This window comes from Charadrius vociferus, unplaced genomic scaffold (assembly GCF_000708025.1).
Source record: "Charadrius vociferus isolate BGI_N301 unplaced genomic scaffold, ASM70802v2 scaffold68, whole genome shotgun sequence".
Taxonomy (NCBI): Eukaryota; Metazoa; Chordata; class Aves; order Charadriiformes; family Charadriidae; genus Charadrius; species Charadrius vociferus.
In genome coordinates, this window is record NW_009649946.1 from 657,059 (window position 1) to 681,882 (window position 24,824).

Sequence of the window (24,824 nt, forward strand, 5' to 3'; positions counted from 1 at the left end):
TAATTATACTACCTACGTGGTTTCGTAGTGACTTCCTTTAAATGAACATATTTTCAATGAACAATGAAAAAATTATTGTTACTCAATAATTCTGCATTTTTAGCTGTGAAATTTAATACCAACACAGTATCATTAAACATACAAAATAATGAGTTTTTGTTAATTTGAAGATGCAGTGATCTTAGGTATTGATAACAGTAGTGGGAAAAGCACGCAAAGAATATGGTATTTAGTTCCAACTTAGTTAACCACTATCATGTATATATTAAATTAATTGTAAGATCATTTTCATTCCCTGATGAGCTGTGTTCTAGGTAATGTGCACTCTCATATTTGCTTCTAAAACCCCTGATAAATGCAATCTGTTGGAATGTTTTTAAGACAATAGCTATTTAATGAATAGCTTGTGTGTACAGGAGAAAAGAATGAGCTTGATTGCTTACAATCTGACATTTGAAAAAGCATTTTTTTAGATCTCTTGTATTTGCATATATAATTGCTATGTAATCAAAACTAAGTGAACTGTAGCTACTTGAAACCAAAAAATGAAAGGCAATCATCTTTACAGGGGGAAATATCCCACTCATGCAAGCCTGTCTGAATATTAGAATTATATTCTTCTTGTGTTTAATTATAGGTGTCTGACTGAGCAGTAAATTTATGCCTGTGTATTAAAGGAATGAATGTGACCCTGAAACATCAGCTTTCCTTTGTTGAAGCAAAGCATTGGCATTGAGAGAACTTAACAGTGTTGTGTATTTTGGTGATAAGGGATTGTGCCAGAATAGCTGTTAATTACCTGCTTTGTTTGATATGGAAAGTAGTGGTTCCGCACTTTTCTTCCCACCAGTGACAGTACTCAATTAAAACTTGTATTAAACAGTGATAATGCTCTCGTTTATCTGGTGGGGAGGACGTGAGGTGAAGAAAATTAACAGGATTTTTTCAGCTGTTTGGAAGCGGCTTTGTTTTCTTTCATGAACCTAGTGACAGTAGAGAAAAACTAATTTTGTCTTTCTGGTAGTGGGTTTTGTGGTTTTGTTTTTTGTTTTTTTTTTTAATTCTTTATAACTCTTAAATCTTGCACTTTACTAATAGTGGCTACAGTAGAAGTTAAAGAAAACCCTTTAACTGTACTGTGGAAGTTATAAATTTGGAAGTTGCCCTATCCTGTTCTATGTCATTCCTCTGTGAGGCATCTTCTGCCGTGGTTCCTTACTTCACTGTTTTTTGGAATTTAGTTGCATTGTTTGCTTGTCAGAAAAAGAGAGAGTTTTAAAATTAAATTTATTGCCTGAGATTTTCTATTCCCAGTATTTGAAGTATGCTTTCTGACATAGTTGGTTTTCTAAGATTCTGTTAATACTTGTTATTTTATATCAAAATATCTTCAGATTTGATTTTGCAAGATTTTGTAATCAGTTTAGTATCTTCCCCTTATGTTTCTTAAGTATGTGACAAAACTGAATGCAGTATTTTGGGTGGGAGCCCTTCAGTCTGAGATATAATTCTCGAAGTAGCAGCTCTTTTTTGCATATCTAAACAGAAATAACAAAGGGGAATAAGGCAAGGCAGTTAAAGTAGAAAAAAGAGTTGATCATCTGTATGGATCTTAGTTTCCTTCTGGTAGCAATGCTGGAAAATATTCTAAAATTAGAAATGTACAAAATACATCAGTAGACAATATGAAAGGGTATAGCATTGTTACAGTAACACTTAAATGCTTTTTAGTTCTTTCATCCAAAGAAATTAAGATTTGGTTGCTTTACTTCTGAAGTTTGGAAGGTCTGTGTTCCAACAAGCTTCAACAGCTTTATTCTGGAGTGAAAGCTGAATGTTTGATGCTAGACTAATTTGGCCAAAAATGCGAAACAGTAAGTGAAAAGGAGTAATTACTGTAACAGCTTTAAAGCATGTACACAAAATTCTTTTGAAGATCCAAGTGAATATGGCAATGCATGGTAATTCAGCTAGAACTTCAGAGCTTCAGCTGTTAGGTGAATAGAGGTCAAATGCAGAAAGTAAGGTTGGTTGCCTGCAATAATTAGGCACAATTAATAAAGTTCATTCAGAAGGCATATTGCACGTACTGAATGGTTAGCAGTAATGGCTAGTCTTAGATATAACCTTAGAATTAAATAACAAAAAACCCACTATTGCAGGTAAAACAATACTTTAAAAAGCTTTGTACGGTGTGGAAAACTTGAAAGATTTTCTTGTTTTGTTGAAAACATAAACAGAGTGTCATGGTTAAAAAGCAGAAAGCTAGTTTCTTTTTTGGTAGTGGAACTTTTTAATCTCACAGGGCGCAAGCAAACTGCAGTGAAACATCAGTTTAAACAAAAATAATAATTTAATTGCCTGAATCGATCATGGTTTATAGAAAGAAAACTGTAGAAAGCCTTGCGTAGATGAGATCTCATAAATGGCATGTTTTTGAAGTAGTCTGCTTTTCTTTTGAGTAAATTTTTTTTCTGGGCATATTAAGTGATAAATTTCATGAAAATATTTAATGGCATATAATTAGCAATAATTTTTCACATGATTATTGATTAAATTTTCTTTAGATAATTCATAAAGTCAATAAATGTAAACTTGTTCCTACTCACCAGACAATTCCCCTTTCATACAAAGTAAACAGTGATAAGCATTAAATAAAAATTTGATAAGGTATTTTATGATCTGGCATTTTGAAGTGGAATGATCTCTGTCCGTTTCTTTAACTGTTTTCCAGTTTTCTTTCTTCTGCACTGTAAAAAGAAAAAAAAAGTGCATTGTGAATTTGAGATGCATTTAGAGTAGTAGAATTATTTCATGGCATAGCAGTGCTGCAGTACCATATTAGTATAACTGTTAGCTCATCCGTGTAGGATTAGGTTCTGCAGTGATTAGATAGCTCTCTGTGATCAGACATGCCCACTGAATAGTCATTTCTCTTTATAGGCAAGTGTTGCAACCCACGCTGTCCAGTCACAGGTAGTTTTTCTAATATCAAAGCTGGTTTGTTGAGACTTCCATAAACTTTCTAGTATTTAATGCAAAATGCCAACTTCAGATAAAGTTGAGGACTATGTTCTTCCAGAGTGAATAGTCTTAAACAGACATATTATATGTTTTGTTCTGTAAAGTAAAGATAATAAGCCTATCAGATTTTTCTGTTTAAATTAAATTGTTCTGATTAGATTTCATTGACTTTGGTCACTTGAAAATAGTTTACTAACATTTTTTGAGCATTTTATTTATTATTCATTTCAGTTAGATTTTTGAGGAACTCTTTCATGTGTTTTCTTTTAGAGAAATTTCCTGTTTCCATTTACAAAATTTGAAAATAGTGTTGTGATATTCAGCTTTGAATGGGTATTACTCTGCTCTACTGTCATGTAATCTATATATGCAGATCTTTTTGCAGAGAGGAAAATTTCTGTGTTGAAATTATTTGCAGTGTTAAAATGTGGAAAAGTAAAGGAAGCTTTACTCCTTTAGCAATTGCCTTTTCTAGACCCTTTTTGCATGAGAAGGTTTTCCTTTATATTCTTTACTATTCTTCTAGGACTTGCAGTCACTGAAATTCCTCCCAAAAATGTATCTGATTGTGCCCTAGAGTGAGGTTCCGAAGTCTAAGACTGAATAGAAATTCTCTTTCCAGTCTAACTTTTTTTTTTCCACTTGAAAAATGCCAGCTGGAATGAACAAATCAGGTAATTTTCTGCACTCACCCCATTGACAATTTTTCTTGAATTTCATTTTTAAGTTGGACAAAAATGTTGTGCTAAGTCATACACTTGTTAAAATAGCAAAAGCTCACTATCTCGGTAACCTTAGGAAAAAATCTTCAAATTTCTTCTACCAAGAAGCTTTAGGACATGAAAAATCTAGAAGCTGAGAGTGGACTTTTAGGTCTCCAAATAGTCCTCTAGAAGAATACTGTTTGTTAAGCATCCTGGTGACGGGGTTTACGTACCACATGCGGAAAATTCAGACTTCTTGCCTCCCCCCATAATCTGAGTTGATGGTACTTGTCATTTGAAATATATATACATGTGCTAAACACGTGTTTTTCTCCCTGATGAAAACAGTACTGCTGAAAGCATGTCGTAAAACTTGTTTTTATTGCAGAGATACACAATGAATCATGATTTCCAGCAGGCTCTGATCCTGCCTATGTAGGATCAGCAACTAAAACACTGAAAATGTGAACAATATTTTATTTATGGTTGGGACCTATAGAGCATGTCTCACATTTGTACTTCTTCCTTTTAGCTGCCTAACAATGTACATGCACGCATCTGGTACTTGAAGTATTCTTTCTGCTGAGGTCGTTCTGAGCACAACTACACTAGATTTTAAAGTAGATAGTGGTGATGTTGATGTTCTTTATCCCCTCTCTCCATTTTCTTAGCCATTTGGGCAGTTGAGAGGAGAATGTGATTCTCTAGTGGGTAAAAACTCAAAATTTACTGTGGAAGAAAGGAGGGAGAATTTACCATGTAGCCCTTGGAAAGTCTGTGCCTCAAAGCTAAGAATTTTTTTTAAATCAGATATTGAGTGATTCAGAATTCTATTCAAGAAAATGTGAAGAATCCATCTAGAAACAAACTTCAATTCCATGTATTAGCAGAGTCAAGTTACGATGACCTTGGATGCGCTCTAAACCAATCTGTAATGATTACTGTCAGAGCAGTTCTTTTTCTGTTGAAAAGTAATGGCCTATGATATATTGGTGGCCAGATTAGATCATCCTGATGATTCCTTCTGGTCAAAGTCTCCGAAATTGGAAAAAAATGACTTGGAGTTAAGCTTAGGTATAAAAAGAGGGATGAAAGTAAGATGTACTGAATAAAATTTAAATACAGTGTACTAGAACATTGAGTTTATCAAAGTTTTACATAAATCACAAAAACTTCCATTCTTCCTGTATATATATTGTGTGTGTATGCTACTGAAGTATGTAACAATTCTACAATCAGATTGAATTTAAGGGTTTTATTCCCCATATCTGGCTTTGTGCATCATGGACATCGTACATATATTCCTATGTGCTAAAGTGAAAATAGTTTATTGGTGAGGATCAAGCTAAAATTTTCAGGCTCCAGTATGCTTTGGCTGCGTGTAATCTCGGGGAACTCAGATTTTAATTGTGTAGATTTTTTTTATTTTTTTTTTTTTAAATATATATGAAGTTCTACTGCTTTGGTCATACTGTGAATAGGGTACTACTGTGCCAATGCCTCATTCTGAATTCAGGAAGAGTATTCAGCAACAAGTTTTAATGATTAGAGTTCCGGGCATTTGTTGTGTGTCTTGTTACAGGCCTTTATTTAGCTTAGAAAATCTTCTTATTTTAAACAGGCTCAGCAGGTTTTTTTGAGATTTTTTTGTTTAAGAAAAGAAGTAAAGTATGTTCATTTGTGTGACAAATTTGACACTGTCCTCAAGGATTTTTAAAGGGAAAAAAGGAAGTGAGGCATGATCGCACTAATAGGCAACAGGAAATGAAATTCTGCAGTACTTTTGGTGAGATGAACAAGATCAGGCCTGAGAGATCAGGAGGAAACTGAGAACAAGTTGTTAAGTCTCCACAAAATGGTGACAACAGTAGCGGAAGGCACTTTTTTTCCCTAAACTTATTAATAAATGTTGATTTATCTGTGATTTTTACAAATACATTTTCTGTGATGATAAACAGTTTCTTGCTTTCTGCAACTGAGAAGAGTAATTTTCATATGTATCAAACTAGATATTTTACCCTTTCCTTGAATTTGAGTCTCTTGACTCTGTCTTCATCCCAGCAGTTACAGTGGTTAGTGTTAAGAGCTACATAATTACTTGGAGGTGGGGGTGAATATTAGGACATACGGAACTTGAAGAATGCATGGATTTCAGTATCCTGGGATGACTTAGCTAACAGGACGGTGTATGGTTGTCCACATACCACCCCAAACCAATGCTTATTCCCTTACGGAAGGGGAATGCACAAATGAAAAGCTCAGTGTGGAGCTGTGTACTAATTATTTCTGTGCCTGGAGTTTCCCGTATTATGTGCTTACTCAGAGTTAATTCAGCTGCTCTTCAGACTCTCGGTGAATATATACAGTGAAAACTTTATTTCTTAGTTTAATTCTTTTTTTTCTTAATGCCTATAGTTATGTATGTATATTGGGAAAAACTGTTTGCATGCCCGTGTCTTTGAATCTTTGTGTGTGGCATTTTTATGTACTATTTGATTATCAGATTTAAGAGTTTATTTGTTGGTATCTTCAGAGTAAAGAACTGGAATAACACCCGCTGCCTAAGATGGGGCAGTGTTTTAAAACTCTAATAGGTAAGTTATCCTGCATGTTGTATTATGTTAGAGAAAGCTGTTAAAACAGATTATGTGTATTTAAGCACCCAAATAAAAACATTTCACATCTCACTTTAAGATACCTCATGTCTCAAAGATGACAGTCTATGTATTTTATCCTGTTGATCTGTTTTAACTTCTTCATAGAAGACAAGCTACGCCTACTTTTTGCTTTGCATACACTGCAATGGCAATGTGTCCTTTCCTTGCCTTGTGGAGGCTGAGTGTGTTGAATAGTTGTATATTGGTCTACTAAGTCATTTTAGAAGAAATCTTATTGCTGTTAGTTTCACACTTTTTTTATCCCCATTACGAGAATGTGACGTTCTACTTAGAAAAGTGGGATACATCTTATTAACCCTACCTGGAGGGTAAAGGTTATGGGTGAAACAGGGAGTTTATACTGTGTGTGTTTGGCTGAGCACGACTTGCACTGAAAACTTGTTTTTTATCTTTTTTTTTTTTCTTGGTGAGTATTACAGTAGTTTGTTAAATAGTTAAAATATGCTTTACTAACAGAGAAAAAAAATCCTATCAGCAACTTTTTCTGATAATCTTTTTATGACTTTTCTGAACGCTTTTTAGTGAAGGTGCCTTTTGCTGTGAGACCGTTGGTTTTGCAGCAAGAACTTCAAGTATATGGTCTAGGCATTGTTTGTAAATTCCAGCAGAAGATAATTTCTTTCAGATTACTGTATGTTACTGTGGAGAATAGCATTGAAACTGGTAGCTGAGATATTTTTATTTAATTCTTAGTTCTTTTCAAAAATCTTGTGGTCACTTCCGTTCCATAACAAATGGGATTTAATGCTTTGTATGCAATAATTGCATAGTTTGGAGGGGTGTCAAGATAAATAAATACTGAAATAACCACAGATGTCCTTAAATCAGAATTTAATTTGAAGGGTCTTTACTTTTTCGTCAAATTATGCAGGATTGAAGAGGCTCGCACACTCTTGAGCAGAGTAATGCCTGAGCTCTGTGAGTTAATCATATTAGTGGTCCTCAAAGGACAAAATCTTTTTGCTATCACGAATTTATTGAAGGTTTTCTGAGAGTGGTATGGCACTATCTTTGGATTGGTCTAATGGTCGTTTCCCTTTAAAAGCCTTAGGACATCGGTTCCCACTGTTTCCTGTGCATCCTCAGGAGTCAACTGAGTTTGTGAGTTTCTTAAATTGGCCCCTGTACAATTGTCTAAGCAGCAGGGGCAGCTCAGGGGAAGTAGCTGTCAGGACCACTATTTTCAGTGGTAACTGGTTGTTAAATAAACTTAACGTGAAGACTTAAACTTCACTCTCGCATTCCATGATGTGGGATACATTGAGTGTCTGCATTAATATGTTTTTACTTTAACTCCTAGTTTGCTATTTTGCCGTTAATTTCACCCAGTAAAGTAAGAAGTTTTTGATGAAAAGGATTCTTGTTCAACAGAAAGGAGAAAACAGTGTAATTTTGTGAATTTTTTTTCTTTATAGCTTTGAAATAATTTTGTGTATGATCCTGGAATCTTATGCTTTGTAGACCTCAAAGTTACTCTTCTGAACTAAACTTGATTTTTTTCTTAATTTTAACTTATTTTCTAATATGTTATTTTCAGTATTTTAAAGAAAGATGATTTTTTCTGGTTTTCTTTCCTTTTTTTAAATAAAAATCTATTCTCTGCTTATAGTTAATCTGTAGAAGGGAAAAAAAAAACCACCAAACCAAACACCCCCACACCCACCCAAGCCCCAATCTTCCCAAAAACCCAAAATAACAAAAAAAAAAACCAAACCGAAACAACCCACCTTTGAATTACGCCACTGGAGCATTGAATTCAGTGCTAGTAGGGTTTGAATCAGTGCCTGGTGCTTGCTGCAACTGGAAAAGTAACATTGTAATTATTGGTAATACACGGAGAGCTAAGTTGGGAAATAGACCTCTGGTAAAGATGACCAGATCTTTGGCCTACTCTTGTGCAGAATTCACATTATCTGAGTAAGTTGCTTAAGTCAGTTCTGTCCCTGAAAGAAACACTTACTGAACTGTACCTCGTGTCACCAGGTGTTCCTATCTGAATACATCAAGATAAAGTACTCTTTTTGTCAGAGAAGAGTGTTGAGGCTGTCTAATGCTTATTTAGCATTTCAGCAAGATCACATTCCGTGTATGTAATGATGGGGAATATCAGTCAGTTCACTGATTTGACTTTACTTAAACCGTTGACTACAATCCTGTACATTTTTAACTTCCCTATTTACCAAAAAAATTGGACTTTCGTCTTTCATATATAGTAATTACATAGTTTAAGTGTGAGTGGAAGAACTAGAGAAGGGGCTTTAAACCATTTTTTTGAATGGATTACATGGTACCATCCCATCTTAATTAAAATTAATGAGCTATTATGTTTGCTCCAACAGTTATGGGTATTATTTAAAATAAACTACCCTCTCTGCTCATAAGCTATCCTCTTTGCTCATCTGCATCTGGTGTGAATTTGACTTTTAATTTTTTTTTTTAAATTAGCCTTGTGCTATCAGATGAGATGCACTCTTTTTTAGAAAAAACGTTGCAGCAGCTCTTATGTTCTGATAAGTGCATCACTATAGCATACATACAAATCATCTTACAGGCGTGTTAATAGTGGAAGAGAAAGTCATGTTTGTCTCCCTTTTATAGCTAGCCAGCTCATGTTTTTTTTCTCTTTCCCATTTGCAAAGAACTTCTAAGAATTGTTTTTCTACTTACTTTGCTTTTTTGCAACATAAAGAGGCCCTGAAAAGGACTTGAGCTTTTTTCGATTGCCTTTTATGTTAAAAATTTAAAATACAACCTCAATCAAATTTCTAACTCATGTTTTATCTCTTTTGTTTTTTTTTTTAATTATGTATATTGTTAATTTTTAAAACCATGTGCAAATCACCAGTAGTGATAGTGCAGGAATACTTAACTCTGGAAAGGGATTTTGTGTTATTCATCATGCAAATGAAGGAGAACTTGAAGGAGGTGGGGGTGAGGGGAAGAAAACTGAAGTTTTTTTTCTTCTGTGACTTAGCTTCTGTTGATTCTTGCATTGTTTTACCTTAACTAGGTTGTCTTATATTATGACTTTTTGGGATTGCAATCTCAAGTGTAAACAAGAAGGAATAAATTGTGTCCATCACAGGGTAAACTAAACCCCCTAATTCCAAGTCTTCATGCCTCTTAAACATCTTAAAGAAGCAAAATAGGGCACAAGCCCAATTTTTTTTTGCTTTTCAGGTCTCCTTTAAGAGCAGAGACAACCATGATCCAGCAATTTTGGAGGTAGAGGCAAGTAAATGTTTTACTTCTTGTAAACATTCCAGTAAGTTTTTTCAGATCACCTATAATTTGAGGAGACCTTGGTTGAAAAAGAATCTCACACCCCACACACCCCCTTCCCTAAGTGGTGAATTTGCTTTGTATGCTTCATGCGAGGAAAAATATATTAAAACTTTTATTGATTATTGACAGGCTTCACATCAGTTACATGCTGTTGCAGTTCCGAATTGGTGTAAAATACACAAGTGTAATATTAATAAGGCTTTTGGGTTAATAGTTGTTGAAGTTTTTTCTTTTGAACCTATCTTCAAAATGTAAATTGTGTTGTGTGGTTCATCATAGTGATTTTCTTTTTTAAAAAAAAAAAAAGTGGCTAATACTTCCTACCTCCAGCTGCTGGTGTTCAAATCAGCTCTTCAGCATTCTCACTAAGGTCAGTTCAACAACCTTTTATGAACTGGGTCTAAACCTGTAATTATTTCTATGCTGGGCATATTTCTGAGAGCTCGTGATGAGCTTCTCCTGAAGGTTATCACTTATGTTCTTAAATTAGTATTGTTGCTCTTTTCTGTAGTGGAGGTCCAGGAAGGAACTATCCATCTGTATTGCTGAGGTTTTAAAAATCAGTCAGCCTCTGAGTGGTACTGCTCCCATCAGGAAATTTGACTCCTTCAGGTATCTCAGGCTGCAGTTCCAGGGCTGCTCTTAGCACAGTTTGAGTCAACGCGTGCTGTTCGGTACCACTTGCAAAGCCATGGCTAGGTATACTTTCTCCCTTCCTTGTGACAGTTACTGGTGATCTAAATGACTGTGATGACCTGCTTCGGTGCTAGGCCAGCTGAAAACTAAAGCTGGAAATTTCCTGTTGCTTTTGAGAACCATGAACTGGATCCACAAGCATGTATGTCAAAGTGGAACTAGCAGCACCAACTCAGAATAGCTTAAGCTGTTGTGGGACTACAGGCTTTAGGCAGAATGCGGTAATCATTCTTGAATTAGTTGAGCTGGATGACTGTGTCTTATTGGTGTGCTGTGGAGATGATGCTTTTTACATCTTCAGATGGTAAATGCACATTCTTCAACTCATTTTTTAGACACAAAGCATGGAGCAAACAGGCTTGAAATACCTGTTCTCTCCACCACTAGTGAATTTTTTGCCTTGTTTAATTTTCTTACTTAAGGATGCAGACATTTGAAACATCAGAATTTTTTGACTGTGATTGATACTAGATGGGTGCTAACTGAGAACTGGGAAGCAAAGTTGTGAAACCGTATACTTGGGTTTTAGTTCTTTGAAATATTAGAGCTGTTTTTTGAAAAGGGATGGAATTGTTCAGTGTTTTTGGCATCCTTTTCCTGTTTGAAAGGAGTGAAGTTCATTTGTGACACATCTGGATGAATTCTTAAGTCGTTAATACAGTGCAAAGATTAAAATGTAATAGTGAATACTACAATTGTAACATGGAGAATATTAGTGACAAGTAGCGTGCTGATACTGTTAATTCTTACCATGTTTCTTTGAATGCTTTGTAAAGAACCTTCTTCAAACCTATTCAGTTAGGAAACTCGGGTGGTTTTGGTTTTTAGTTTGTTTTTTTTGACCTTCCTCTTCCTTATCATCAATAAAAAGAAACAATTTGCATCGTTTCATAACAATACAGGGTTGCATGTATTTGGGACAGTCTTGCTCAACTTCTATTTAGGGAGGTGGGGGAAAATTTGCCATTCCATGTTAAAGGGTTACAATGGGGACAGAAAAGAAGCTAGATTTTGGTGACCTAATGTGAGAGTATAGTTCAGTGGGATAAAAAATTTTGCTAGTTAATAAGGCGTGTTGACCCAAATTAATACCTGTGCCAGTTTGAGAAGGGACGCTGTGTTGAAAAAGCAGAACTTGAAATTTTGCATAATTAAATCATTCTTATTTTTTCACGTTATGGTGACTTGCAATGGAGCTGTGATAATTTGGTTAATTGTAGTTTTTATTCAGTTTGTGCACTCAGTTTTACTCAAATCTTGCAAATTAAGATGTCAGCAGATTCACTACTTGATGAGATTTTTTTAAAAAATAACATTCCTTTGCTGAATGTTTTTGTACATTTTACGAAAATTTGTGGGATTCAAAAAGTTCATGTGAAATTGGACGTCTTTTTGGAAGGATGATGATGTCTCCTAAACAGCAGTTAATTGACTGGGTCTTAAAGGATGCATATCTAGACATTCTCTCCTAAGACCAGTATACATATATGCAATGTAAATATTGTGATATTTGACCTTGAATTAAAATGGTTAATAACTTTCACGTTGTGTTTATGTAATCAGGAAGGGTTTTATTACACTTTTTTTTCAAGTTTAAAATGGAGTCAGAAGTATTTTTTCATAATTACTCCTTTACAGAAATGTTATTTTAATAATTTCACTTAAAATTACTTTTTCTTATTATATATTTTCACAAGGTTTTTATTTTAAATGTGTTGCACGCATATTGTATAAAGAACTGATTGTAGTGTATAGTATTTTAAATGAACTGAAAAAATTGTTGTTTTCAGCTCATTGAGTGTAAAAAGCAAATAAAGAATTCCAAGCCCCAACCTTAAGAACAGATTCAGTGAAGGACCAGAGAGCTCTGTGTGAAAACCACCAGAGAGTACTGATGGGTTGCAATGTTCTAATTCCTGTGAATCATTAAAGTAGTACTGCTGAAGGGAACTACCCACCGGTTTACTGATGTTTGGTTTTTTTTGGTTTGGTTGTTTCTTTTTTGGGGGGGTTGTTTTTTTGTTTTTTTTTTTAATCATTGGATAGGTGTCGCTTGAGAGGTAAAGGGGGATACCAATCCTGAAGATCCATCATCTCTGTACTGTAGGAAAGGCTTCCCTAATATATTTTCAGCAGTAGTCTTAAGAGCCATTTAATATCATTGCCAAGCTGGCACCTGGCTATACAGTCTTTAGCTGGCGTGACTATTGCTACATTTTAATCTAGCCTTGAGAACACATGCCACATGCTGGATACCCCTCATTCTGCAGTCGTTAGAATCAATAGAGTTGTTCCATGAAATTGGTCACAGGGAAGGTTTGGAACAGTGGTCACACTTCGAGTTATCTAGGTGGTAACCTGGGTGTGTCAAATCCCATATAATCGTAGCAAGGATTTGAGGCAACTGCTGCAATAAAACAATATAATTACAGACTGTGTGCAAAGCTTCAGTCATAAATACATGGAAAGTTTGTGTGCTGAGATCATTTGAGGCAGTAGTTCTGAATTCTTTCAAGGACTCAACTTTACTTCATTAGCTAATATTTATCGTCAGTTCTACTCGGTGACAAATTTGCGGCTTTTCCTGTATTCTCTATAACAAAATTTTGTTTGATTTTCAAAGTAGAAGTTAGTTTTATTTAATTTGCATTAATATCTTGTTTGTTACTTTCTGTTTGTCTTGAACTGTTGTCTGGGTTATTTGTTTGCAAATAAATTTGTTTTGTAATTTTTGCAACTGAGTAAATATGGAAAGAACGGAACTATTATAGGAGGTGGGAGTAAAATGATTAAAACCCAAAAATATATAAATATATGCTTGTGTAATCACCATAAGATTAAATTATTGTAGTTTTAGAGCAAACTTGTTTTAATAGCTTAGCAGAAAAATAAGAGAATGGAAGTAAAATATCAGGCTAGACTGTTATTATTAAATGTGTTAAAATCTAACAGTCTTAGCAGTAATGCTATAGAAATGCTATATTCTTTGTTCCACTCGGTACTGTACTACTGATTGTGGGTCCCCGTTGAAGAAAAAGTTGAATATATCATGGACAGCAACATACTGCACTATTGTTTATACACTGCTTAGAAGTATTACCATAGTATGAATCCAAAGCAGACAACACTAAGTTCATTCCTCAAAACAAAACAAAAAGGGAAGGGAAAAACCGACAAAAACCCTCAGAAAACCTGTATGAATAGAGACTCAACCTGCATAAAAACATTTCAATTAACTGGTAAGCTTTCTAGCTATGGAGCAAATCAGTTAGTATATGGAGTAGAGTGATCCCGAAATTCAGCTTTTCAGTTGTTTCCAACTGGTAAAGAACCTCTTACCCTGTCTGGACAACACAGTATGTTTGGTGACATGCTGTGAACTTACGCCACTTGTAGCATAATGTCTGTTTAACAGCAATGTTCTGTGAAAAATGAGTTTGTTACATTAGTCAATGAATTTGAGTGTTCATCTTCTCCAAAAGACCCACGGACTGTAGAGGCAGCCGCTATTCAGAGCAGAGCAAGCGACCATCAAAGCAATGGGATAAGAACCATAGGCAGTCATTTGCTTAACAGTACCTGGTCACTAAGATAAAGCCCTTCTGTAACAGATAGAGTTTCACGAGGCCGCTGACTGCAGAATTAACTTTGAGCATCATTTCTGGTGTCATTCCTCGCTAATTCAAAATGCAAGGCATCCTTCTAACACCTCTGTAAATCTGAAAATTCCAGAACTTAGAACTGTGGGAGAAATCACTGTGTAAAGAAATGAGAGAGCAAATATCTGAGTGACATATTAATTATATAATTTGTTAGTGGAAAGCACTCCAAAGTGATTACAAAGGCACTTTTTTTTTTTTTTAAAGCCTTATGTAATAGGGCAGTATTAGTGCTGCTGTATGATGAACAGGGAAACAGGGCCACTGAAACCCAGCTGATTGTCTCCTGTGAAATTACACATTTTTAAGAAGAGTGTTGAGATTACAATTTCACATTAGAAGATGCTAGAATTAAAGCTGCTAGTTATGACCTTTTTGTATAAATGAACGTTTCCTTGGAGTTAATCGCTGTGTTGTGAGTGACTAGGTTTTTTTCTTTGCCCCACTCTTATTTACAGAAATGGGATGTAGTATGTTTGTTTCTCAGGTAGGCAACTGAGGTGTAACATTTGAAGTGGAAAATGTTGTTTGCTTTGCACGCCGAACTTAAAATGAGCAGAAACTGAGTTTTCAGAATACTTAACTTGTAAATAGCAATTTATGTATTATAGTAAAATTACATTTGACAGAAGCAGCACTGACAAGTGTGCAATGTGTCTACAGAGTGGCAAGTCGGGGCACTCGGAGCGTGGGGCTCCCCAGTCCTCACCCCCTCTTGTGAGTGGTTGGGTTGAGTGGGAGGGACGGGGCTGGCTGTGCAGCCTGCCGACGCTGCGACTGACAGCTGGCAGCTGCCCACCAAGGGATATGCCTGTGCCCTCCTTTGTGCTCAGTCTGCTACTTGCGGGATGTGTCACTGAGCCAGTTCAGCTTGCTAAACAGGCAAAACCGACTCTGACAGCAGTAGATCGCTGCTGTGCTAAACTGGCTCTAGAAGGGCCAAATGAGAGCCGTCGCTGGTGGAAAGAGGAGGGAAGGACTCTGCGGGCAGCCGAGAAGAAGGAGAAAGGAATGGAGCCGCTTGTTTTGGTGGGAGTGAGCAGTTACTGTTTCAGTTCTGTTGTTGAACTGATCTCTACAGAAGAAATGCTTCTATACAAGAAAGTTCAAAACAGTTCTGACTTGGGATTTGGGAGAGTTTCTTTCTCTGAGGTCACTATGTAAGATCAGTGTTCTAATTATAAGCACAGACATTGTGTCTAAAGTTGGCAATATTCATTTAAGCAACCACTTATGAAAAAGTTTGGTTTATATTTAGGCGCTACGTTTTCTTGTTGGCATAAGAGGTGATTCGAATCTGATTATTCTGCATAGCATTTAGCTGCCTAGGCACTTGAATCTTCTTGCCATCCCTGCAGACCTACAGGAAGCAGGAGTGATTCAGACACCTGCTCTTCATTATGCATCTTTGAGGAAATCTTCAAGGCAGAGTCATCCCAAGGATTGAAAGAAGAAAGGGGAAATAAGAAAAATATTAGGTGTGTTTGTATCAATGCTGATACCCTGTTGTTCATTAAGGTCAGGATTCCACAAAGCACTTGAGCTTTTGCATGAGATCTGTTGTAACATTGATTATTCCCCCCACCTCTGTTTTTTGCAGTCTAACTGTGCACGTTCTTGTCAAAACTCAGTTATCATTAACTTACACATTTATCCATAACAGAAAGAGCCATTCCCAAGCAGTGTATTCTTATACAGGCTTAGAGCTAAAGCTCCAGAGTTGCAACCATGTCAGCCTGGCCTTGGCAGTAAAAACAGCTTAGCTTTTCCATGCACAGCCTCTTTCCTGCATTTTGCTGCTTCTTGTAGCCCAGCAGTAAAGTACTATTGGCAAAGTGTCACTGATTAAAGTATTAAAAGTTTAAAGCTACTCCTCTTGCTCTACCCTTTCCCCTCCCCAACCTGCCCCTGAACCAATCTAAAAAAAAAAACCCAGAGGTGATGAATGTTTGTTTTCTCTCTTTTAATTTTTTAAACTTCACTGAGCAAAAACCAGTTTCTTTATGGCTCAGGAAGAACTGCTACCTAGGTGTGTTTGGTTTGAGTCATGAGTCTCTTATTTTTGTTGCTTTGACACATAGTAAAAACTTAAAGATCACAGTGTCCTAAAAGAAAGCTAACAACATATTACTATAAAAATAATTTTATTTTACAAATCATCTGATTTTAAAGAAAGAGTGGTAATTGTTCCTATTCTTAAACAAAGGTCATTTAACTTTTTTGTACATACGAAGAGAACTATGAACCTGTTGTTTTTTACTTCAATTGGTTTTGGGAGGGAGGAATAGGGAAGAGTTTTCCTTTTGATTTTCTTAAATTTAGCTGGCAGTTCTGTGCAGAGTTTTACAACTATCTGAAACTCACCTGTTACATTGTGGGTTAAGAGGTGGTACTTTTTCTTGGCGCACTGAGGTTATGTTAACATGTTCAATCTGAATTTCTGTTAAAAATGTTCTGTGGTGACATCTTCGTATAATTGTGTGCAAAGATTTGGAGTGAGTGAAATTTCACTTTTCTTACTAAGTGTTAAGCAGTTTCTGAAATGATGTTAAGGCCGTTAGCAATCACGCATTATTGTAGATGTTAACAGTGTGAGAAAATGGGGAGGAGTAGTTCTGTCTTTTGAAAGCTTACAATTATTTTGTAACTAAAAAAAGTGACAAGTTGGCATGACTATATTGTCATTTTACAAAGTTGCCTTTACAATATGCTCCCTTAATACCTTCACCAAGATTTGTGGGGAGGAATCCCTATTGATGTATCTTTTATTTGTCTCATATATGAGGCATATATGTGCCTCATCCTTGAGGAAAAACTAGAAGCAAAATGGTTGTATTTTCAAGCAGAGGCTGAGTCACTGAACTTTGGAAGTGATAGGCAAAGTGAGGTTAGGAAAGCAGAAATGTGGATATGTTGGCATTAAAAAATGCAGTGTATAAGCAGCTCTGTTTATTCTGATAGCTCCAAGAGGTCACTTAGCTATTGCATTTTTTTCTCTTAGTATTTCTTTCACCTCCTTTTCTTTAACGGTGCTGTAAATTCAGTCTGAAGTCAAAACAAAAAAAATTAAAAATCGCTCATTTATACCTAATTGTATAAAAAAGATAAATTTAACAAATTATCTATGAATTAACATCGCTTTGTCTGTTCCTTAGACTTCTAACAGAAATGAGTGAAAATTGTTGGAATTCATGCTTAGATTAAGTAGGAATGGCACCTGAAAAGTGCGGTTTTATTCTGTTATTTCTTGACCCTTGTGGTTTGTTCCATGTCACTTATATGTAGAGCTGTCATAGAAGAGACAGAGCACAGGTGTTTGAGGGTGAGCTTAACTGAGAAATGGATCAATTTAACACTGAGCTCAAATTATTGAGGAGGGGAGTGTTCATGCACTGACCAGGTTTGCTATGCAAAGTAGCAATCAAATCTAAGGAAGGCAGAGAGGAAATAAAACATGGATTAGAGAAATAAAAGTGGTTGAAATGCAGTAAAGACAGATGCCACAATTATCTGGGGCAGTTACTGTTGATGGAAGTTACATGATAGTACTTCAAAAGAGGAAAGAAAATGTTTCAAAAAGTGTAAAATTATACTACCAGCCTAAGAGCTGATCATGTTCTCCATTGAATACAAAAATATCATTTGTTTTTTGCTTTTACAAGTGCTAGTGACTAATACTACACTGATTTCAGTGTTCAAAATTCAGTATGCTGTAAACAGTAATGCAAATTGCAGTCAAGAATAGTGTTTTGGGGTTGGTGGTTTTTTTGTTCGTTTCTTTTTTTAACAGTTAAAAAATAATCTCTAAAGAAATATTCAGAATACTATACTGTGTAGACTAGAAGACTGAGAAACCAATGAACAGACACTTTTTTCCCTTTAATACAACTGAGGAGTAGCGGTAGCACTTTTCTTTAAACAATACAGTAGGTATTCAGAAATGTGAAACCACGGCTCAGGTATTTCCCGTAAGTTCCCAAATCATTAAATCGCAGGCTCTGGTGATGCTTTCTATCTTTTGTGTTCATTGCACAGATGGAAGTAAAAGTTTCATATGAATGGAAAAAGGAAAAACTAAGCAGTTCACCTTGAAGCTGGAAATAAAGATTCTCCTCAAAGTGCTATTTATACGTTTTACCCAGTCATTCCCAACTGCAAAAAGCCTCCAGTCCTAAGTAAAAGATCATGAACCCATCTCCCTGTGAGGTTCTTTATCATTGGGCTACCGATGCATCCAAACTTTGTGCGTATTTATTACCGCCCCGTCCGCCCTGTCCTCTTCCTGGGCAATGATCTGCCTTCTTAAAGGGTGAAGTGGAAAGTACCTTTTTCTGCCTTTCTTTGGCCTGATGTTAGGGCACTCCTGGGACATCAGCGTGGTGATGTTGATGCATTTTTCAGCTGAGGTGGTACTGGGATCTTGATTGTCATTTCCTGGGCCAATGTACCAACTTTGGCTGGACTGGTAATTTACTGGCTGTTCCATTTTCTTGGAGTTGCAACTTCTTTCTTAAAGCAACTTTCTTGAAGTTGCCATGCCTTGAGTTCGTTTTGGAAAGCATATTAGATTAGGTCCTTTTCGATGTCAGCACTTTCCAGCTCTTCTGGTTTGAGAATCCCAGATGAAAAACAGGCATCAGACTTCAAGTTTAATTAAGACTATTTTGTACTTCAGCATATACTATAGCAGAGTTTTAGACACTTTGGTAAGTTTTCAGGTAGAATCCAGAGGCATGTGTTAGCAAGGCTAGTACTTTGGTGTACTAGTCTTCCTCCTGAGTATAAATATAACGGTAAATTAAAATATAATACCACTAAAATACTGCTTAAGTAAAAACTAATATATACAGAAGAATATTTATGTACTTAAAAGAGTGAATTTAATAGCATTATATAGTAAAATACGTTACCGATATATTGATTCTACTTTAAGAAATACCTTTTTAGGTCATGGGGGGGATTAACTAGTTCATAAAAACTGCTCTATTGTGGATATATTTTCTGTTTTGTTTGTATCATCCTGTTAATGATGAATAAAATAAAACTTAAGTATGTTAAGACTCTGTAAATTGAGTAGTTTAATATCTGTGTGTATAAAAGTGCATGGTAATAGGTGCTGCTTGATACTAAGATAGGTGAAAGAATACTTATTTTTCTCAGTCTTTCTCCCTCTAAAGTTGAAGAGCAGAATCAGCTTTATACTGATTAATAATGCTCATAAACTTAGAGGCAGGTAGGTTCATGCAGAAGTAATGTCAGAGCAGTTGCAGGTTTTTTTTGCAGTTAATTTCATTAGTGACTGCTAATGAATGGACTTGAGTCATGAGTTGAAATAAACTTACTGTCTGTATTTCCTGATTAGAGAATGCCCCGAGGAATGTGTTCACTGTCACAGATTAGGTTTTGTTGCTCTACGCCTTCATTTTAAAAAGTCTTTTGTACCTTGAGATTCAGAATGTGGAGGTACTTCCCTTCAAAAAATGTCTGAAGATAACCCTGAATCAAGAAGACTATTGCATTCAGGTTTTATTGGTATTTCAATTTCTTTCGAGGGAATCTGATGGTTTTTTGTGGATGTTATTACATTAACAGTGGTCAATGTGTGAAAAGAATCACAGCATTGTGAAATGCCTTGTACTGCTCATTTCCTTTTCCGTGGAATAATAAAATTATACTTGGATATCAGTGTAACTCTGTCTCCATATGAACTTTACTCCTTCAGGAATACTGATGAAGTTAAAATGTTAAAACTCTTAGCTAGTCCAAAGTCAGAGAAATGAACAGCCTCACTCCTCTGACTAGGTGAATTTTGGCACTTCATGGTAATTTTAAGTATCAGTATTAGCAATTGCATTCATCTCTAACAAATATATCCAGGTACTGTGTTTATGCTGTGCATTTCATGTGCTAATTTCTCATTTATTCCCTGTGGATACCGATGCATAAAAAGCTTAACTTTAGTCCCAAAATAGTGAAATATTCAGTCTTAGCAGGCTCCTGGGTTTTGATAGCACTTGACAATACAGCTCATTCCACAAATCATTGTTCTTACTTTTCACACTGGCACAACTTGAGACAAATATGAAAGAAAAAAAAACCCGGAGAGATGCGATCCCGTTGCCTATTTGACAGAAACTCACCCTTTGCAGTGGAGAGTTTCTGCTGGCTCCGCTCTCTGGAGCAGTTCAGTGTCCGGCTATAACCCTGCAGGGCAGCGGGGTGACTGCGCTGGCTCCAGTGGTGGCAGTGGTGGCAGAGCCTTCCTCTTCTGTCAGCGGACCCTGGGTATTGGGCCGGCTCAGTTGTGCTGTGAAGCCACAGCTTTAGAAAGATCCAGTAGGATCATGCATGTAGGAACCATTTTGACTGCAGGGCAGGTCTGAACTTGGGGCGGCGCTTGGTTTGAAGTTTCCTGAGCACAAAGTGTGTGTTGAGGCTCTGAGAGAACAGAATCCTCTTCTGTGCGTTTAAACATTAGGCTGTTTTGTGCCATCAGTTTTTTTCAGGATAGTTCTTAAAAGATCTCTTAGATTATGCCTATTGACAATGTTTGACAGCTGCCGGCTATTTTAATGTGAGCTGGAAGATACCACTTCTTAATCCAGAATTGTCTTGAAGGGGGGCTTAGTATATAATAATAATGAATAATTAAAGACATACTAAATAATACTAACTTGTCTGACGTTCGAAACAGTAAGTATGTGACTGTTAATTTAAGCAATTGATCTGTTGCTTCTATAGGAAAAATCTTCAATCAGAAATTCTAACTGTGAATTAAGCTATGGTATTCTCCCTGACCAGGTGCTGCTACCCTTTCAGCCTTTCTTTTGTTACATTATTTTTTCCACCAGCTTTCTGCTTGTGAACTGCTACCATTAGAAGCTCGGTAGGAGCAAAAGTCTATGTTAATTTGCCTGACGGTAACTGCACAATTAAAGCAGTTTATCAGCAGGGGTTTGGACAATCAGTGTGTTCCGATGCTTCATGTTATAAAATTACTTCTGTTGTTCAAACAGATACTGTAATTAGTGCATCATTTTAAACTGGTTTTCTGCAGGGCTGGCTTGAAGTTTCGTCTGATAAAAACCTATTTTTGCTACTTACCTAAGCACTTATTTTGTTTGCAGGCCGCTTCTAAAGTAACAACTTTTATTGAAATGTTAATGTCAGGAGTGTGTCATGTGAATACACTCGTGAATACAGGTTGGGGGTGTGTGGTGGTTTTTCACAGGGTGGGGGGTGTGTGTTTGTTTTTCACTGGTCAGTCCTGTCAAGACTTAGATTCACTGGCAAAAACGGAAGGAGAAGACTCCATGTTTGTATTTACAATTATTACTACATACTAGCATTTAATACCTATGTCTTACATAGATGAGCAAGTTGCTTCATGTCAGATACTAAAGATATCTGTGTGTTCTGTCCTTGGCACATGCATCATTAGATTTCACTTGAGGTAGTTTCATGAGACGTGGTGAGCCAGTCTTTAAGTGGCAGTTTTCTGTTAAAATATGGTCCCTCATCTTCTCTCTTTCTCAGTTATAGAACTGACCTTGTATTGGTACTCCGTAGCCCCTTATGATCTTATTCAACCCACTTGTCCAGCAGAAAAAGGGGAGTGAAGGGGGGGTGTTTTTGCTGCATCAGCACGTTGTTCTGGCTCTGAAAAGCTGGCGTGGTGCTGGGGCCACTCCCAGTGGAGGAATAAGGACTGCCTGGTAATGGGAGTGAACCTTTTGAAGGTGTTAGATTGGTCACAAAAGCATACGATAAGACAACAGTATGAGACAATGCAAGTGATTTTATTTCAGTAGGCTAGAGCACTCATGAATATGTATCAGCTGATGCGGAGTTATTTGTCTATCTGAGACTTTTAAGTGGTTTATTCCTTGCACAATATGTTACAGAAATCCTCTGTCTTACAAATGTTTGTTTTCAATGATTTCTGCAGCTGAGATGCCAAAAACTTAAAAATAAAATTCTGTAGCTCAGGTTGGCAGAAAGAAAAGTTACAAGAAGACAAGTTATGTTGAATGCACAAGATGGACAACTTTTGTAGCCCATGAAAGGTTGGGAGTAATGACTTCGAATGCTCTTTCCCCTAAAGTTCTTGGTTTCCTCTGGCTTGGTTTTACCAGTTCACCTGTGTCGACAAAAGGTTAAGTAAGGTGTAATCTGTATTGAATGGTTGAGTAATGTTTCTCTCGGACTCATAATTCAGACCTGACATTATTGCATGGTTGCAATACATATCAGCTCTTATTTAAAAATACGTAAACCAGAGCAAGACTAGAATTTGTTTACAATAACCTAATTTATCACTTTTTAGTTAATTTTTTGTTTCAAAATGGCTTTAAATCAACATGTTAACTTTTTAAAATTCATACAGCTTCTTTTAAACTGCTCTTCCAATTATTTTTAAAACTTTGATATATATATATGTGTGAATGTTTTCATTATGGAAAAGAAAATTCACCTAGAACTACTGTCAATTGTAATGTACTTATAGCACAATTTATTAGGCAAAATATATTGTGGTAATTTTACTAAATAGATGAATTTCTTCTCTCCACATCTTACCTCCTCGATTTGACTGTGAGAAGTGGCTATGAGTGATCATACCGTTTCTTATATCTTACGATAGTTTTAATTAAAGTTCTTAGAATGTACTTGAATTAAACCTTTGTACGGTTTAAAGGACTAAAGCTATTCTGATGCCTTTTAATTTTAACATTCAATTTCATTTTACGAAAACATTCTTCCTTTTTAATCTAGCTTTTCTGTGTTTTTTGTCATTCAGTAGGGAGAGCAGCTTGTTGTAATAGGTTGGTGAAAACAGAGTTTAATAACCTATCACTTCAAGATGAGTGAGGATACTAAGGCTCATTCTCAACGTTTCTTTGAGTCAGTGGCTTTATTTCTTTAAAAGACCCCTGCTGTTGCTACTGAGCTGTGTCTGTATTTTCTAGTGGCCAACGTTACTGGAAATTGTATGAGTTAAAGTGGAAAAAGTGCATAGGATGGGAGTTGCACTTTTTAAAATAATATAATAATAATCTTCCTTCCACTCTTACCACATCGCATTTATTCTTTATTGTCTAACTAATATATCCCTGCCTGCATATAAACAGATAATAGGAAAGTATTTCTTTTCAGTGTTTATTTCGTTTTCCTTTAATGGCATTCTGACATCTAGAAATGACTGGATTATACTTCACCGGTTTTTAATAATCAACTTATTTTTAGTCAGTCAGCCATACTGTGAAGGTCTTTGGGCCTTTGGGGTGAGAGATAAAGTTTGAGATTCCTTGATAAAATATTTTGTGATGGTTTTCTTCCTGAAAATATTTTCCCCTTTTACCATTTGAATCTTTTGAACAATTTCAGTCAAGCTTGACAGGCACTTCTTTCCTTTGAGTTTAAAGGTTTTTTTTAAAAACATTGTCTAGATAGAGGAGAGGCCTAACTAAATAGCTCCAGTTGAGGGAAAGGATATACCGAGTTTTCAGTCATCTGCTTTGTATAGCGTACAGAAATCTAGTAAGCTGCTGTCTCTTGTTAAGTCAACAGTCGAGGTATTAAGAAGGAAGCTTTGGGATGGGATATGAAGATGTAAGTAGAAGTGGCCTTAAAGGACTGGGATGCAGGAGGTGTAAGACCATGGCCTGAAATTACTGCAGTAGGGTGAGGTGTATGGAAAACACAGGACCCAAATCAACAGGGTGCTGGACTTCAGTGCTTCTCATGGAACAACTTTTCTGATATTAAAGCTTGGCTGTATAGATGAAAGTTGATTCCATCCTCTGCCTGCCTTTTGGCTCCCCCCTAAATCCCTCCCCAACAAAATTAAAAATAATTAGGGGGAAAAAAAAAACCAACACAAAAAAACCTTCTGTAATTATGATACTTTTTCTTTTGTGCAGCTAAATTTTGAGTTGTAGCAAGATTGTTTGTTTTTTAAAACTACCTGATCTATTGACCTTAATAGCAAGATAATTACTGAGCAGTTTCTTTTAAATCCATTATTGTGTATAGGTACCCTGAGGATAATGAGTGTATACACACAGGCAACAGAATGAAAGCAAAATCTGCTTACAGAATTAGGGTATATTTAAGGATATTGAAATTTCTGCCAAACAAGGAGCACAGTGAAATTTCATCTGCCAGTTATGTTGCTCTTAACGTTCTTTAATTTAGCAGACAAGATAGTTTGGTTGTAATTAAGCTTTTCTAATATTGTTGTTCCCCAGGGTTGTGGCATAAGTCATTTTACTCCATAGTTTCCTGAATCTTCACTGCCTTTATTTTTCCTGTATAATTCTTCCATAAACTATCTCTGGGATGCAGGAAAACTTCATGCTATGAATTACTTCTTGTGTATGTAATATGATTTTGAATATATGCAATTGAATTTCTTTTCCCTGAGTCTTTTATTCAGGTTTTCTGGTTTTCTTGGTGCTGTTTCTTTCTTCTATGCCCATACCCTTCCTGCTGTGGTAACAAATGTTTTTGGCCCAAAATAACTCCCATGGCAATTTGTTACTCCTTGCTGCTTTTTCTGTAGGTAGACCTGGCAACCAGGCTGAATTGGTCAACAGTTGCTACTGAAGGACAAGAGGCAATGGGCACACTGAAGTAAAAGAAATTACATTTAAACATAAGACAAAGGGTTGGGGTTTGGTTTGGTTATGCAGCAGGGCAAGTTGTAGTAATTCTCTTCTGCCCATCTTTTTGCCATTTTCTCCCCAAACAATTTCAAAAGAAAACCCTAACCAACCCTT

At 36.1% G+C, this 24,824-nt stretch overlaps 1 protein-coding gene across 4 annotated transcripts in view; it reads left to right on the plus strand.

Annotated features, from left to right (window-relative positions):
• Nucleotides 1-24,824, plus strand: part of QKI (QKI, KH domain containing, RNA binding) — a 123,960-nt gene that overhangs the window by 45,267 nt on the left and 53,869 nt on the right. For 2 of the 4 annotated variants that reach the window (XM_009891443.1, XM_009891442.1), the window contains exon 3: nt 9,587-9,637. The exons of the other annotated variants lie outside the window; for them this stretch is intronic. In XM_009891443.1, the coding sequence (XP_009889745.1) occupies nt 9,587-9,637 (51 nt within the window). The remainder of the gene's footprint in view (nt 1-9,586; nt 9,638-24,824) is intronic. 4 annotated transcript variants of the gene reach the window in all.